The sequence below is a fragment of the Bacillus rossius genome, chromosome 3 (genome assembly GCF_032445375.1).
Source record: "Bacillus rossius redtenbacheri isolate Brsri chromosome 3, Brsri_v3, whole genome shotgun sequence".
In the NCBI taxonomy this organism is placed as follows: Eukaryota; Metazoa; Arthropoda; class Insecta; order Phasmatodea; family Bacillidae; genus Bacillus; species Bacillus rossius.
The window spans coordinates 110,635,102-110,654,182 of NC_086332.1; the positions used below are offsets into that span (position 1 = coordinate 110,635,102).

General features: G+C 37.0%; 1 protein-coding gene across 1 annotated transcript in view; it reads right to left on the reverse strand.

The window, feature by feature from the left end:
- LOC134531488 (protein borderless) overlaps positions 1-19,081 on the reverse strand; it is a 140,455-nt gene that overhangs the window by 8,043 nt on the left and 113,331 nt on the right. The window contains exons 7-9 of the mRNA XM_063367197.1: positions 16,319-16,537; positions 15,309-15,568; positions 10,246-10,418 (exon numbers count right to left, since the gene is read on the reverse strand). Coding sequence (XP_063223267.1) covers positions 10,246-10,418; positions 15,309-15,568; positions 16,319-16,537 — 652 coding nt within the window. The remainder of the gene's footprint in view (positions 1-10,245; positions 10,419-15,308; positions 15,569-16,318; positions 16,538-19,081) is intronic.

The window sequence follows — 19,081 nt, forward strand, 5'->3', positions numbered from 1 at the left end:
GCTGTACTCTTGGGTGCATGGGTTACGTTTATAAAATACCAGTCATGAGGCTACGGTGGAACCTATGAATTGCAGCATTTCACCCCGTAACCTATATTTTGTACACGAAAGAGCATTAAAAATATTTAACTTTAATTGACAACTACACGGAATACTGATATCTATTCCGAGCAAAATGGTGGATCATATAACTGCTTGCTGTTCAGTTAAAAACATTTTGAGCATTTGCATATTTTGGACCAATTTTTACACGATCGTCCCGTGTAAATATATATCTGGTTAATTAACCAGAAATACATGATAATAATCAATTCTCAGAACAAGAACACAGACATAATGATCCCAATCAAAGCACTTAACAATTTCGTAAAATATTAACTATAATATTTTGTTGCCAGTTGATTTGCTGCTATTAAATTATTATTTCCTATCACTTTAACCTGCTTTCACCCAGCAAACATAATTTCACGCCAACCAAAATTTTTAGTGCGGTCTAATTTGTTATTTCTCACAATTCTTAGCGGGAAAAAAGAAAATTTCGGTTAGTTTTTCAAGTCAACAGCTGATTCGCACACGATCCTTCTCGATCCCTACAAGACAATCATAAACCATTACACTTGTATGTATTAGTCATTTACTAAGCACACGCTAATTCATTATTACAGTTCATTCTGCAGTATTCAACCGTAAACCCATCTGTACTCTGTTTAGAGCTTACCTATTTCTTCCTCCGTGTTTCGAGACTACGGTAAGTCTGTGTTGACAGAGAAAACGGCTTTTGGAGTCTTAAAGCTGGAACAGCTTTAGATTTTGTTAATTTGATATGGGCCAAAATTGCAGCATAGGTAAATCTAGATATTTGGAATACACAAAAGAGCTAAATGGTGATGTCAAAGCTTCAGAGTAGAGTATATAGACGCAGGCCCTGATTTACAAACGGGCCAACCGGGAATTTGCCCAGAGCGCCAGTTCCTGAGGGGTGGGATAATTTGAGGCGCAAAAGAAAATAGGATAAAACACATTTGAAGGGCGGAAAAAATAAGTTTTGTAACGTACGGGAATGATTTCATTTTCAAAAATACATGTCAAGGGGAAATTTTAGTTTATACTACTGCAGTGCGCTTAAAAATATCAGGCCTTAAACAAAATACTTTATAAAATGATTTAAAACTCAGTAATTACATATAGTATAATCAGGTTTTATTACGGTAATTATAACAGCCATATAACACTGCAACAACTAATTATTAAATTTTAATAAGAAAAAAGACAAACAGCCTATGTCTTTGAAAAACCTTAGTATTTTGTTGCATAATGTGCTGTTTAAAAACTAATCATAAATAAGGTTGAATTGTAAAATTTCATGAGTTTGGAGGAACTGGAAAAGAAGAGGGGGCAGCTAAAGATTATTATAAAGAGCCTAAAATCGAGGTCTGCATAAACGTATTTGTTGGGGACCAGAGCAGTAGCCAGGAATTTATTTCGGTAAGGCATATATTTACTGACATTGGTTGCCAAATATTTTGTAGTAACACTTGGTTTTTTTGACCTATTTGATTTTTATTTGGCAGCCAAAATACGAGAAACCTAGGGCAAACAACAAAAATAACAAGTAAAGAAACATTTTACATTTTGACTCCACGGAATTTCGCAAGAAAAATGCTCAGATACTGACTGACGAGACGCATGTAGTGCTGCAAATCTACTTAAAGAAAATATCAGATAGCTTCAAAGTCAAAAGCTATGTGCCATCTTGGAAAACTTTACGACCGCCATCTTGTTTTTTCTGTTCTGCTGGAGGTCACCATCTTGTTTTATTCTGTTCTGCTGGATCTTGGATTTCTCCATCTTTGTTTCTGGAATTTGTTCTTAGAGAGCGACAGTACATTAACAGAACATTAAAAAAAGTTCACACATTTGAAAACACATTCCTAAAAAGGAAGCAAATTTTAATGGTTACTAAAAAAATGAAAGTACATTTGCAGTACAAGTGCAGGAAACTATTCGCACATCAACGAAATAGTCTTCACACTCAAAGAACTGAGAGAAACTGACTACATTTAATTTCCATGATGTAGTACTCGTAATACAACTTCTAACTTAAAGATGTAAAGATCGTCACCAATGACTAAATATCGAGAGTAACAATAAAGCCATTCCAGCGATCGGGGCCAGTTCAAGCAAAATACAATTAAAATCATTTGTAGCCAAATGCAGTTGGAGTAAATTGAACTATTGTAGGTGGATCCTATTGTATCCATTCGTATTCTGGTGAACATATCCTAGCGATTGTATCCTATCGAGTTGAATGTGCTTCCAAATATGCTTTCTTTTTTAATGGGCTTTCCTTTTTGAATATTCTTCCAAATGTGATTCTATTTTTAATGTATTTTCTTTTTTGAATGTTCTTCCATTTGTGCTTTTTTTTAATGTCTCCAAGTGTGCTTCCTTTTTTAAGTATGATCCCAAATATGTTTTCTTTTTTGAATGTGTTTCCAAATATGCTTTTTTTAATGTTGTTTCAAATTTGCTTCCAAATATGGTTATTGTTTGTTTTTAATGATTTCGAATGTGCTTTATTTTTTAATGTGCTTCTAAATGTGCTACTTTTTTTAGTGTGCTTCCAAATGTGCTTCCTTTATTTGAATATGCTTCTAAAATGTAAGTCCTTGTTTTGATTGTGCTTCCAAATGTGTGTTCTTTTCATAAATGTGCTTCCAAATATGTGTCTTTTTTGTGAATGTTGTTCCATTTGTGTATCCTTTTTGTTGAATGTGTGTCGCAATGTGATTTCTTTTCGTTGAATTTTTCGTTAACATGTGCGTCGGTTTTTAATGTGCTTTCATATGTGCATAATTTTTTGAATGTACATCCTTTTTGTTGAATATGCGAAGACAAGTCTGTATTCACGACTGAATATTTAATAGTTTAAAATCTCTTGGTGTTGTAGTAATCTTAAAACATTTTTTCACGGTTTGTTCCTATAGTAAGCGTTTAACATTCTTATTTAGTTGGTCTATTTGCTTCTAATTTATTAGTATATACACTCGGTAGGTCTGACAGTATGGAGACTGTTATCTTGCCTTCTTGAAATAGCTCATATTTGTTTGAATGAATGGAGAATCGACGAAGAAGGTCTCGTGGTTTGGATACGCTTGGTTTATATGTCTTACATTAGACATGACTGGTTGAAAAGTATTCCAAGTATCGTCGAAGAAGAACTCGTGGTTCGGAAACACAAGTTTGTATACTTGAAGTTGACATTCTACTAATCATAATAATCCCCGAATACAGCATCTATGGTAGGGATAGTGATAACGAGTAACATATTTATTTCGTAGAAAAGTTGTCTCATATAGAATCATTCCTTGTAGTGAGAGTGATTATTAAACATGACCTAAGGTAAGGAGAAAAATAATTTAAAGAAATATTTTACGCTCTAATTTCTTAGCACTGACCAAGAATCTAACCAAGAATAGGAATCTATCGAATCAATCATTATATTGTTTCCTAACCCGACTACCGAGTGAGTTTGGTGATAACCCCTAAGCAAAGATAAGATGTGCAGTGAGCCACAAATTTTATCCAGTAAAGTAAGCAGCATCAAACCCTCAATAACAAACATAAATCAATTAGTAAGGTGTGACATGCTTTAAACTGCTGAGCTTTCATCCGTCGTAGTATCCATATGTTAACGAAAACACCACAACCGGTGAAAGTCCCAGACATGTCAGGATATTTTTAACTTACCGTACTTTGTTATTACGGATAATTAATAAAATTTTAAGTTAGTAGTAATAAAAAAATATTAAATGAGATAATTTAGCAAGCATACTGTCAATAACAACACACTGTGAAAAGAGCATATACGGAATTCAAAACCGTAAACTTTCAAATTATACTAAAACATTAAATTCCCAGCAGCTGGTGGTTGAAAAAATATTATCAGCTTGAAAATAATTATATTAATTATGTTTGATCAAACAAGGATGATATTATTTACATTTGGCTATACCCAATACTGAATTATTTATTCCAGTCACTTATATAGCCTGTAAAACATAATGCGAATACACTCACAACCATGCATTACTTGATTTAGCGAAACAAAAAAGCAAAATAACATAAGTTAATCATCAAAACGTATTACTCGTAAAATGTCTTACTAAGGCAATATATCTGAGAGTCTCGACGTAACCACGACACAAATGAATGTGGTGTATACAAACCACGCCGCCACTTGCCTACTATACAGTTTCCCAAGTAGCGAGTCTCGACTCACTGCGTCTCGCTGAAGCAGTTGTAAGCTGTAACTCGTCCGACGTCTGGGCTAACTGACAGCGAATTTAGCAACGATTTTGTTCCAAGTCTGCAAACCTACGGGCCGGTCTTCCCTGTGGTTGACGTATCCCAGCTTTTTTTGTGATACCGTTGCCTAAGCATCAGCTTCTATGCACTAAACACATAACACCTTTATGACACACACCCATGTTCACGTACCAGCAAAGTGTACAAAATTTCCATAGAGTGTAATTTACGTCCACTCGCGTCCTTCCAGGCACGAGTCCCTCGTAAGACCGTAAACAATTCTAAACACAATAGACGAAACTTCGAAATTCACATATAGTACCTTATTTACATTAATACCCTTGTATGCTGAGTCGATAGTGACTTTCATGATATGTAAATGTAACACTGTATACATAACGTACGTATATTTACGTAATGCTATAGTTTCTCCCATAAATTATCTAAGTCCAATCCAGGGCTATAGCCACCAATGCCTCCAACCACCGACAAGCTCTACGAAATCATACAGTATCAGGTGTAGATACATCGTCAAAGTCAATATGTAATATCGTATACATAAAGTCAGGCCACAAAAATTAAACAGACAGAATAATTCCCAACTCCTCCTGCAGCGATCCCTTCGAAATATTTTCTATCACCTGCAGTACTCAGCGAAATATTCTATCACCAAACTTAACTTAGTTTGTGGCGGTTATACGAAGTTCCAGAGAGACGACGGGAAGCATTGCCATATGTGGCAAGTCGGAGCATTGGGGCGGCCTCGGGACATCTTCTGGTTGGCGACTACACTCGGCTCTCGAAGTCAGGACCTTACATAATCGTCTTGAGCAGCAATTAAGACAGCCTATAACATTCTACTACGAACTTCTGGTTGCTCGCTACAGTGCCAGTGGTGGTCTTCCGATGTTGTCACATATTTACATCACTGTGACACTTTTGTCTTGGGTGCACGACGGGTTGCCTATACCACAGGCTTCCAAAGGACCGTGCATTGCCTACACCACAGGCTTCAGCATTGCTAAAGCAGCAACTAGCGACAATTTAATGAATACATCCGAGTAAATTGGTGGTGGGGGGGGGGGGGAGAAAGAGAGAGATATTCACTCCACACCAGAAAATTATTAATAGCTGTTATTTGATGATTTTTGGTTTTTTTCCGAATTTATATCTTAATGATTACATATTTTCAAGATGGCAGCAAGATGGTCGATAAGATAGCGATTGCCACGATTGTCTGTTCTTAAATACTATGGTAAAATCAAATTAATGTTATTTTTAATTTAATATATTTTTTAACAAAAATATATTATCAAAGGACTGAACTGAGAACTTGAATGGATCGAACCAATTAGATAATAAAAAAGGAATTATTATTTTTTTATTGTTTCGCATATTTCTACGTTATTATTTACAGAAATTCAATATGTTGGTCAGAATGGCTGACAAGATAGCGTACTGACAAGAGTTTACTGTGTGTTAATAAATACACAATGAACTCTAGCATGTAAACATTAAACCAAGATGGCAGAAGCACATTCTGGCAGATCATGTGTGTACTATGTGACACTAGCACTCCTTGTATCGAGTATTGAAACAAAATGCCGGCAGTGCGCTCTAGCAGACGATGTGCACATTGCATGACATTAGCGCCCCTAGTAGCGAGTATTAAAAATATAGGTTGTAGCAATGTCGTCACACAGATGAAGCTATTATTCCTTAAAGTTAATAAAAATACAAGTTTAAATATGTGTTATTATTTCTATATACCTTATTTAACTCTCGGTCTAGTAAATGTCTCGATGGCTGTCTTTTCCAACTTAGCAGTCCGAGTTGTCATGGTTCGAATTACCTCGCTGTAATGTATTTTTATAAAAAACAATATGTCGATAATGGTCATAAAAACATTAGTAGGTAATGGAACATCGACCTTATTTGCTCTCTAGGAACCAACAGCAGAATCAAAGATGGAAGTTGGGGGAGCATGATGATATTGGAACCAAATGAAAACAGAACAACAGGTAGTTGCTTGCTCCAGAGGGCCTATTCTTGACGCTGTCGGAATAATTCCGCTAGCCGGATGACATGATTCCGACAGAGATTTTTTCAAACCCTATCCTTGAAAACTCGCTAGTGAAATTAAGTATCGCACCTGTGTTTCCGTACCATGTGCGTCTCTGCCTGAGGACGGGAGCAGATAGCAGTTCCCGAAACGTCGCTTGTTTCTGTTTTGGTAAAACTATTGTGTTCATTTGTCTTTTCGTTTTGTCGTGTTTTTGTCTCGTTTCAACTGTTGTGCTGAATTATTTTGGGTTCAATATTTATGTGTTGTCATCATTTGTGGGTTTTTTTTTTCGTTCTCTTAGTACATTTTTCTTTGTTTTTCTTTGTTTGTTGACCATATTCCTGTTACGGAATATTTTGTGGTGTTCATATCCTTGTTGACAACAGCAATTGTTTGCTTAATTTTGTGTGTTTTTTGTCTTTTTTGTGTATTTTTATTTCTTTCTTTCTTTATGTTATTTAGTTGTTTTTCTTCTACAGAAAAAGTTCTTAGCAATGGCGTTTGTCCAAAAACTTACATCAAGTCATGCACTCCCATTGCACAAATCTTTTAAAGATAACAAAGGGAATATTATTGATAAATGATTTAATGGAAAAATCTGAGCCCTCAATCCATCCTCTTTGCGGATCCTCTGAGCGAAGAGAGCGACATGTAAACATCTTTGTGATTCGTTCGAGTGGTGCTACAGAGGACCTACATTTTGTATTTATTGAATATCAGATTATTGATTTTCACAACTTTCAAAACATCAAAATAAGAAATTTATTTGCGAGTACTGTCTTCGGTATTTTCAGAGCAAAGACAGATTAAATTCACACACTTTTCTCTGCAGCCAGCATAAGGCAGTGTGGTCCTGTTTACCTACAGAGGAGGACAAGTTTTTAGAGTTTAGGAATGTTGCAAAATATTATCTCTTCAGTTTTGTTGAATACTGTGATACTGAGTGTTTGCATTATGCTTTCGCTTATGTTTTAAAATACTGTACACGACTAATTTTTTTTGAATAGAGGAGAAATACTTAAAATGAAAAAGCTATCACTAACAGCAAAAATAATACCTTGAATTATTTTTTATACTATAGCCTACTCCATTTTTGTAAATACTTAATAAGTATACTGAAAAAGAAAGTAACTGAATACTAAACAGTAAAAAAATGGCTCTAAGCCATCATGATAAAAAATAAGCATGCTTTTACAAAAGATATCACTAAAATAATTTATATAGCTTTGTTGTGGTAGCTTATATAAAGTGTATATCAAACCAAGATGGTGCCTTTAGTATTTAAACACTTATAAAAATATGGTGGCCACTAGTGCTTGAATTCAATAGCAGATTACAGAGTCGTTGGCGCCCTCTGGTATTTTGAATTAGCAGCCGCCGACTAAAAAAGATGGTGGTCTCTGACTCCCTAGCAGATTATGGAAGTTTATATTTTTTTAATTAGGCTCTGCTAGTACAAAAGTCAAATTGCAGTGTTTAAACTTGGCATGCCTCTGTGTTTAAATTTACTGCTGGTACACAAGATGGCGACTTTAGGCAAATGCAAGTATTTTAGAATTTTTTTTTAATTCGGCACAACCAGTATAAAAGAAAAGATGACGGTGTTTAAACTTGGCTCGCCCTTAGTGTTTGAATTTACCACTGATACACAATATGATAATGTTTTTTTTAGAATGTTTTAAATTAGCTGCTGCTAGTATAAAATAAAAGATTGTAACCTCTGACTTCATAGAAGACAATTGTGTTTTAGAAATTTTTAATTTAAATTCGGCACCTCCAATCATAGTATGTATTCCTATGGCTAATGTCTTGGCCTACCGATTCGCTTCCCGGGTTTGGGGTGCGGCTGTCGCGATACAGATTTTATTCTTAAAAGTAACACCAGCGCTCTACACCAACACTCCTTAGTTACTAAAATATGAACCAAGATGGCTGCCACTGCCGGCTGTGACATCAGCAGCAGAAAGATCCAGACATGTGGTATTTTTAAAGAACAGCCATTTGAGGAGCTGCTGCCACGATTGTGCCACGCCCACCTTTGTATCTGCCATGCACACCTCTGGAGCAACTACCTGTTGCTTTGTTTATGTTTGGTCCCAAAACCATCACGCTCCCCCTACTGATCGTGGTATACAAGATGGCAATCTCCACCAAAACAAAATAAAAGATGATGGTGAATACATCATCAAAGATGGCATCCTCCAACAGATGAAAACAAGATGGCGGAAATTACGTCAGAATGTAATATGGTGGAAGTTTCTACAGCAATGATAAGTGCAACATTAGTGAGTGCACTTGATATCAGATGGTAGATTTTAAGATGGCTGAATCCAAAATGGCAGTCATGGTCAAAGTAACTGTCAATGCCGAAGGTCAGTAGTCAAGATCCCGTTCAAAGGTCAAAGTTAAATGTCAAGGTCAATGTCAAATGTGAAGTTCAAAATGACGACCATAACTAAAAGTGCAATGGTGACATAATTCAAGATGGCCACTGTGAAGTAAGAATACAAGATGGCAGACAAGGTCAAATGTGTAAGTCAAAATGGCGACCATAACTAAAAGTCCAATAAAGACATAATTCAAGATGCCCACCGTAATATCAGAATCCAAGATGGAGGGAGGAGATACAGCTCCCGAACTCTGAACCAGTCCCGGGACGTACTTTAATATAGGCTACTAATTTTACTGTTTTAGAAAAAGATATACCTACAGAATTTTTATTATATACAATTAATTAGTTATTTAGAATTTTTCCATGGTTATTACCTGCACATTAATAAATTTGTAGTGATGTTTCCATTACAAATCATAGTTTGAAGAAAAAAATTTTTTTTAGGATAATGTATCGCAACTAGTGAAAATGGAATATTATCTTTTCCCACTTAGCTGTTTAATTATAACTTTTAAACTGTTAAAACTTTATAGCAAAAGTTAAATAAACTTTGGATTCTGTCTGATCCCATACGTTTAATGTGTGACAAAATTATTGGCTAAATTTATATAACATCTGGAAAAATCTAAACTAATAAATCCCTGGAAAGTAAATTGTAATTTTGGACATTGCTAAGAATAATTAGAAGCATCATTAAGGGACTGTCTGGTCAGGCACACGCGCTCTAAAACTACGAGGGCTCTAAGGGCGACATTTGCTCGCTCATCGCACGTCTCTTCGCCTCTAAACGCCAGGCATCGAACTAGCGTGCTGTGTTTGTGTCGACCACACACATATATGGGACTCGAAACGGTGACCATATTATTTTATGTTGGAATCTTAAATATAATGTCTCCCTGCACCTACTTATACCACTGTCAATACTAGGTTGATTAATTTTTTGTATCTAAAAGTTTCCGTGAAAACTCCCGTCTAAACATTTTTCACCGTCCAAAATATAGACGTCAAATACGAAACCATGAAACGTACCTTATACAGACAAGTGCAAATGCTCTTTCTTAAATGCTATTCTTTCTCAGGCACTTTCAAGGTATCTTTAACGGTTGTAATTGGTGCGTTAACACTTGGAGCCTTGCACATCGCTTGGTGGCGGCCCCAAATCAATTTTACTTCGAATATTCCGAGTTTTGGCACACTATTCTAATTAATTCATAATATGACCATATTTTATTGTTTCTTAACGTTTCTTACTGCTATACAAGTCCTTGCTTAATGGTTTTTATGAACACAAAGGTAACTTCCATATCAGTCCTAGCATGCAGCTAAAGCAAGAAATAATTTGTTTTTGGCTAACCGTTCGTATGTAGCCTTCATCTTAAAAATCTTTGTATTAAGTATAAATTCATAAACTAAAAAACTTAGGTGTTCACAAAACAATAAAAAGCTGAGTTGTTAAGTATTTGGGGATTGAGCGACTCACTCGCGGTCCTGATCTGCACCGCCTTGCTGAACATGCCGTCGCCGTGCTGGTCCTGGCTCAGCACCATCAGCTCGTACAGGCGGCCCGGGTCCAGGTTGCCGATGGTGGCCTGCGTGGCGCCTCTGGTCAGGATCTTCATGGTGCGCCACTCGGGGGTGTCGGCCGGCCGGTACCTGCGCCCACGGGACCTTGACAACCTCTGCAGTGGCGGCAACTAGAGTTCCTCCCCCCGCACCCCGAGGACTGCAAACACTGTTTCCACGCGCAGACACGGAAACGGATCACTGCGATGGACATGTGATCTGAAAGCGACCAAAGCTACTTATTAATCTGTGTATTCATCACCAAGCATATTTTTTTTCCTTTGGGCTTAAAACTAAAAAAAAATAAACAAATGTGAAAAAAAAAATTGGCTGAAAAATTATTCAAATAACATACGAAAAACCTCTATCAAACCAAATCCAAGAATTAAAAAAAAATTCAATGATTAAATTATAAGTTAAATTTAACTTAAAATTTTTATATATTTCGTTTCTAATATTTTGTTACTACAGAGGCTTTTTATGTGTGATACTAATAATTTTACCAGTATTTTTAAATATTTGTTTATATTTTTTTGTATGAAGCTCCTTTTTTTATGAAAAAACTGTTTGCGATTGTTTTTTAAACTTTACACTTCATTGACTTTTCCTTTACATTCAGGTTTCCGTAATGAAAATATCTAACCGAAAAAACTAACCCTATAGAATTCTGTCAAGTCATTCAGATTTTATTATTGTTTCTATATTCACGTCATTCATGCACAATGCGACCATTCACACCCTCTTTAGCTCTGTCTGTCCCGTCAAGTTGGTCGTTACTACTCTAGGGATCTCCCTGTACATTTAGTCCGATATCTCACCTGCATTTTGTTGGGTCACAGATTTTCTCACCTGTGTTTTCGAGCTGTGAAAGGTCATGCAAGTAATAATAAATATGAACACTAGCTTGCCTTTCCACTGTCATTAGGTAATATTTAGTAAGTATCTGTTGAGAATATTTGAGACTTGACATAAAACTAAAAAGAGCTATCATGATGAATTTACACGGAAAAACTCACACAATATTGATTGCAAGAAAAAAAATAATTTAAATACTTTTTTCTTAATATACCTACCACATTTTTAAAACTGACCAAATAGTAAAAAAAATATTTTACCCCAAAAAGATTTATATCCTAATACAGATTCCTAACCCCATGTAGAATGTCCTGAAAATTTGTGATCATGAATTTTTAACACCTATGCAAATACTTGTAAGATTTAAAATGAAGCCGTATGACTCATGCAATAGATAATTGATTCATTAATAGTTCACATAAGTCACTAACAATTTTATTGCACTGCAAATAATATGAACTGTTGTGTGAGTTTTCTCCACGACAGGTACTGCCTATACTCCTTACTGTTATCTACCGCGTGCACCCCACGTTTTAATTTTTAAATCTTACAAGTTTTTTCATAGGTATAAAATTTACGACAAATTTAATAACAATCTTTATGTGGTTAGGAACCTGTATGGGATTATAAAACTGTATGGGGCTAGGAGAAATTATTTTGTACTTTTTAGGCATTTTAAAAATGCGTTATATTAGAAAAATTTTGAAATATTTCCCCCCCCCCCCCTTTTTTAGTTTTGTGTGTGTATTTTTCCAGTTCTAAGCTATGTTTAAAGTCCCTAGTCTTAGCTAATCGGGAAGTTAGTTTAATATCGATTGCAAAATTTGTACCAAACAGACAAACAGTCAGACAAGAAAGCAAGTTATTAAAAACTTGGAAATAAAATAAAAACAACATGGCGTGTGAAACAGAGTCATATTTCAGAGATTTGATTAATATGATCTTTAAATGATTCATACAAAGCGAATTTTGATTTAATACAATTTCTTGGACATACGCCATTGAAGTTTTGCAGTGTTTGCGAAAAAATTCATGAATGCAAAATAATAAATAAAAATTAAAACATAAAACCACAGGGAACACGCATAAAACAGCTGATGTCAAACAGATAAACCCAACGACGAACCTAAACGAATATTATGGACAACACAACAACACACCGTTGACAAACAGTGCTAAACTAAATGCGTATGTCCAAGAAGTTGTGTTAAATTAAAATTATCCTTGCATGAATCATTTAAAGAATGTATCAATGCCCGGTATGGACCCGGTATACATAATTCAATTAGGCAACTGGAAAGGAAAATTATCTTTCATGTTCAGTATTCTAATAACTTGAATTTTATCTGGAAATATCGCAGCAACGTGTCATCCCCAATGGACTAACTGTAAAGTGTCCTGTTTACAGCAAACAGGCCCGTAAAATCACAGCTAAAGCTAATTTCAAGCTTTTAAATGAAACAATAGCATTTCAACATTACCGCAAAACACAGCTTATCAATGAAATGTCTGAAATTCAACTTAAAATTCAGTCATTACTCAGTATCAAAGACTTCAATAGTATTTACCAACCCATCTAAAATCTTGATATCAAGAAATCATTGAAACGCAAAGAAAACCAAAAACAAAAGCTTACCATACTTCTAGTTCAAAAGACCGAAATGCACATCCAATAAGAATGTGAAAAATCTGTTTTATGAAAAGGGCTTGATTTCAGTATTGCTCCTCATAGGATACTTTTTACAGAAATAGTTTCTTCCTTAGAAAGTCCCATATTCCAACTTCCAGCAGTCGAACATGAGGAGATTCGGTGGACTGTTCGGACCGCCATTAAATCATCCAAGACACCGAAACCAAATATTTCCTCTGACGAACTCAAAGCCATCAAAACACTGAAAACAGATTCTGACATTATTATCTTTCCGCTGATAAGGGCCGGGCCACAGTCATACTAGACCGAACAACTATGATGATAAAATCACCAACCTGATTAAATCAGACAAATAAGTACATCTGGACAAAGATCCTACTTCAAGCTTTGAATTCAAAGTGTACCAGACCCTGAAAAATCACAAGGGCCACATACCAGACAAAACCAGGAGTGCCCTAACTCCTTACAGCAGTAAGCCACCTCAGATTTATGGCATACCAAAAATCCACAAACTAGACCTGCCTTTGCGACTTATCATTAGCTCTTTTAATTCTCCACGCCAAAATTTCTGCTTCAAATTGTTGAACCACTCTCAGGCCAGAAACCTTCCTTAGTTAAAAGTTATTGTCACTTTATCTCCATAACCAAGACATTAGACGTAGCACCAACTTACATACTCCTAAGCTTTGATGTACAAAGTCTATTCACTAACGTGCCTGTACCAGAAACACTGTTGTGAAAACCAAATTGGAAAATGACAGCATCTTGAAAGAAAGAACACAAATACTTATCCCATCACATACTTTCCGTGTCAAAACAACCTATTTCCAGTTCAATGATGAATTCTACAAGCAAACAGACAAACTTTCTCTCTTTATGACGGCCAGTATTTTCATAGAGAGTTTCGAGCAAGAAAAGTTTACGACACTTTTTTTGTCTGGTAACATGGCTCCGAAAAATTAGAAGAGTTTGTCCATTTACTCAATTCACTAAGGCCATCTATACAGTTCATATATGAACCATTCCTAGACGCCATAGTTTCCAGGGAAAACTGTAAAATCACCACTTGAGTATACAGGAAACCAACACATACATGCCAATCAATACCTTCATTGCAATTCCAACCATACAAAAAGCACCAAAACTGGCATAATTCACACCTTATATAACCGAGCTGAAATTATTTTTGACGTGACGTCTATTAAATCGATGAACGCCAGCTGCACGCACGAAAAAGTGTCCCGTTAGGCACATTGCTCCATAACGCTGTGTCCCATTACGCTCATTGTTCCATTACGCTGTGTCCCATTACGCTCATTGTCCCATTATGCTGTGTTCCGTTACGCTGTCGGCGAGTGCAGTAATAATAGGTTATGTTACAATTGACTAAAAATTATGGTGATTCATATAATTGATTATAGATATTTGATTACAGTTTATTTATATGAAAACTTGTTCATAATTATATTTAAACTTTATAGCTAAATGCCAGTTTTTAAAATTAATTACAGGTCATCTACACGTGAAATGTTTCGTCGACTGTTTATAAAGTGAAGTGAAAAGTTAATGTGGTTTTCATTGCGTATTACAACAACAATTTCGGCAATAAAGGTTAATTATTCTTGCATTTTAAAAATCTGATTACTAGTATAATTTAAAGTATTTATTCTTTTATTATTAAAATAAAAAAGATTCAATTTTATTCTTAAAAGTATGCAATCATTTCATCAATGTATTGTTATGACGTCACGTTAAACTATCGTCCGTAAACCGACTTTACAAACAACCAATTTTTTCCCAAGATAACTTAAAATATGAACTTCATGCAAATGGCTACCCACCTGACATCACAAAACAGCACATGACCAAAAAATAAATCCCAAATCACTCAACAAAAAACTACAGATAAAACAAGTGGCACATTGGTAATTCCCTATGTCAGTGGCCTCTCGAAAAAAAAATGACGATTGGGAAACAAACCCGAATTTAACAATGATCCTTTTGGTAAGAGGCCGGCCTACCTAGTCAGTAATTGTGTTAGTAAGGCGAGATGATAAGTGCGACACTTACTTGTTTTTTTAGTATGGTATCAGCTTTTAATGGCGTGTAGTCTTGTCGTGGAGCATAGGGCAACTATGTGATTTTAACAGCTATGAGTTGGCGGAGAAATGAAGATAAAGATGTAATGCAAATACTTTGAGTGCTTTCAATCATCTTTACCGGGCGTTTAATGCCTAACAATTATTCAGAATATGAGCATTATAGACATGTTCACTCTAATAAAACTACATTTTAGAAAGGAAATACGTAAACATAAATACTGTCCGCCATCAGGGTGTTCTAAAATGCTTTTCATGACCAGACCCCACTCTAATATGAGGAGTGTTTTATAAACTGAAGCTCTGCACAACGTGCTGAGGTGCTGAGGTAGGCGAGGCACTAGCTGATGTCGGGGAAGGAAGCACAGAACACACCAGATGTTGTAGTCCATACTGGCGCGGCCCGTCCCAGGCATCCAGCGAAGCGCTATGCTGCTGGCTGTGGCACTGGCGGTGAGGTTATGTGGAGCGCGCGGGGACTTGGTCTCCACCACCAGCTCCGTGTCAGCCGTGATGGTAGCCACCTCGTTGGACGCCACACACTGGTACATGCCGCTGTCTGACTGCCGCACCCGCTCCAGCGTCAGGTTGCCGTTCTGCATCACGATGCGGTCCAGCGGCAACGGGTGTCCGTCCTGTGCAGCATCTCACCACTGTTGCCCCATTGACACAACCAGGCTTGTCAACACTAAACATCTTATACTGTACTAACTGATGCACCGGTGCTTCGCTATGACAATCTACAACCAGAACACTCTCGCACTGTTAGTTACAGATGCCCTTTCTCGTGGGTGCGCCACTGCCGTGCCTCATCACTGTTGTACCAGTGACACTACCAGCACAAAACATTTTATACTGTACTAGTTGAAGTAATGGTGCTTTACTACAGGAGTCTACAGAGCATGCAAAAAATTGCAGTGAAATAAATATAATCACAACAGTTATAAAATTTTCCATATTTTTCAAGTTAAACAGGCCACTATTATGATACATTTGAAGGAAAAATACACATGAGGGGGAAAAGATGGATTTGGGGGAGATAATAATGGTGGGGCAGATAGGTTGGGGGGAGAGATTAGTGGGCGAATATATACTACTTCACCTACACAATATCTAAAACAAATTTATTATTCGAACCATCAAATGGAAATAATTTTAAAGCAAATAGCAGAAAAAGTGATTATATCCTCCCCCGAATTTAATTCTGCTTACGGTATTATTTCTGTCCAGTTTACACTGTTCAGTTTTACAGGCATTAATTTGCTCGGCTTCAAACTATCATTGATTTACTGTTTTTTTTCCCTCCTTCAATTTATGCTTGTGCATATTGGTGGTTGTTTACCAGTGTCCCTACACACCGACTCCCAACACAAGACAAAGCTCACCCTGAACCAGACGATGGAAGGCCTGTGCTCCTTGGCGCCGTCTGTGGCATCGCACGGCAGCTCCAGCGTGTCTCCTATCTTCTTCAGGTACAAGTTATGCGGCACGAGGGTGAAGATTGGCGCTCGCTGCACTATGACACGTATGGGCCGTGAAGGCCCATCTGTGCCCAGCTCGTTGATGGGCGTGCACGTGTACACCCCTGCGTGGCTTTCCTCCACCTGCAGAAAGGCCACAGAATATCTCAGGATACAGCGACCTGTATTTACTAAAGGTCCAAGAAGGAAGTTACATAATGACTGGTATGGTCAGTAACTGCCTCACTGTTGTGCAGGCTCTCTTGGGAGGGTGCTTATCTCACCTCTGAATTACTGTACTTAATTTAAGGCAGGAGTGCAGAATATCGAAGTATACTGCAAACCTCAAGAAGCTGAAACTCCTTCGATAATAACAGACCGTGTTTCACGTAGACCTGTATGAATTGATTGGAATGATGTAAAATTATAATTTTCATATTTGGGTTACAACTACAATGAGCCGGCAGTGAGATGGCGGACATAAAGAATGGAACTGCGCAATGAGATTTGTAGAGTTTGTTTGTGATGCAACGCTTCCCCTCCTTTTCCCCTACTGCACCTGCGCACACTCTCGCATGAGTTATGTTTATAAACATAGCAAGCAGAGGTATTTCTTCAGCATTTGGTCTCCAACCTGGCAGCCTGCTACCGAGCTGAGAAACATTGGGGTCTCAGTGTTCTGCACGAGGGCGGCGTGCCATGTAAGTCTTGAGTTTGTATTAATGGCCCATTTCGCTATTTCCAGGGATTCCAGCTGACTCGCACGAGGGCTCCATGGACGGCTAGAACACGCGTTTACATTCTGACAGCCGAAATGTTGGCCATTCAGCCGGTCGCTCGTCCCCTCCTCACCACTCTTACCTGTCATATCCTCATCTGGCTGTCATTGGCTCGTATCCGGGATGGAGCTCTCTGCCGCTCCTTTGTCCGGGGCCGGTCCCTGGAATGACGTCACTGCCATCCCCATTGAATATGCTGCATGGGACACTTCTTGGTGCATTGCTGCACGTGGCTCCATGTTATTTTAGCACATGTGTAATATTGTGCCATTTTTCAGCTGTTGCTGGGCGAACGTACACTTTTGTTGAATGTTTTTTTTTTTTTTGCAAACTTGGATGCTACACTGATACTTATTTTATATTGTTCAGTAATTTTGGTTTCTGTTTAATCTTTACTTTTGTATAATGTATAACTAAATTGTTTACATAATTTTATTATGTATTATAGAGGTTAATTATGTAAGAGCAATCAATAATTTCATAATATCATTTTTGTTACTGACAAGTATTTTACTGAGTGCTTCAAGAAAAGACATATAAATTAGAGACATTTAATTCAGAAAAACAAATTATGGTTTCAGAACTATTAAGGCAACCTTATTACCCATTATATTTGATGCAGGAAAGTTTAAGAAAATTTTATTTTCGAAGTGCCCATCTTTTTGATATTGTTGTATCTAAGGTCTTCTTATCTGGTGATGGTTGGAGAACTTTCCTTTCCAACTGTATCAGCTATCATGTAACTGTGTAAATTTAGTGTCTGAAGAATCCATCGACATTTATGTCAATATAAGTGTGTATTAGACCGCAATTGCTAAGTGTTTTCATGTAATTTTCCATAAACCATTAATCAGATATTATTTGGCTCAGATGTAATTTTGTTAATTAATTGCTTAACCGCAGTCCATGACCCTGACCATGAGAGATCCATGATGATTCACCACCACTAATCCTGGCATCGGGATTTTCCCTGGGATCTGCTGCGATGGAGTCGTCAACTAGTTCAGGAAAGAAAACCTCAAAAATTGTATTAAACATGCAGCATGTGTACTCCGACATAACAACTCTATCTTGCCCCCATATGGAACTTTCGATTACCTTCTTCAGACAACTCTAACCTTATGTTGAAGCTTTTTTTAATTAAAATTTTTATAATTTTGTAATTTTATAATTTAAAGCCTTGTAAGATGTTTGTTGTAATCTTAAGTAAGCTAAATGGCCTCATATTTATACATTTTCTTGTTAAAAGTATTTATTTTGTTATACTTTATTATTGACTTATAATACTCATGTTGTCTCGTTAAAAAAAGAGATATAAAATTATACTCATTTTATGGATGACCTGAAATATTTTTATAATTTTAATAACAAAAGTATCCTAAATCCTAGACATCTAAATAATTAATTTTTATTGATACATTTTATATAATAATTTTTATATGATATTATTCCATTAATATTTTTTCTCATCTTTATCACTTGTTGGCACTTTATCTTGCCTTCCCTCTCCTGCACTACAAGGATAGGACACTGTTGAGACTAAGGTCTCAATGGCTTTTCTGACGCACCTTTTATGTGGTAAACCTAACCGCAAAGTTAGTGTGGCAAAATATTAGCTCAGGTGGCTTCTCGGCTGGTTCCGAGGGGGCGTTGGTCTGGGTCTTCATCTCTTCCGTGCGCAACAAGACCGAGTTTCCGGTTCGTCATGACACAGTATGTTCTCGCTGTGCGCTGGTTGCGACACAAGGCCCGGGAACACCCTGCGGACCTGCCTCGCCCGGTGCACGGCTACTTGCAACACGTGTTGGCACTTCCAGTGAGCCTGCCGACACGGCGTCACTGCGATCCTCGCTGGCGGCTGCGGCATTCGTCTCGTGCGCCAAGCCGTCATCCACTCTTGATTCCTGTT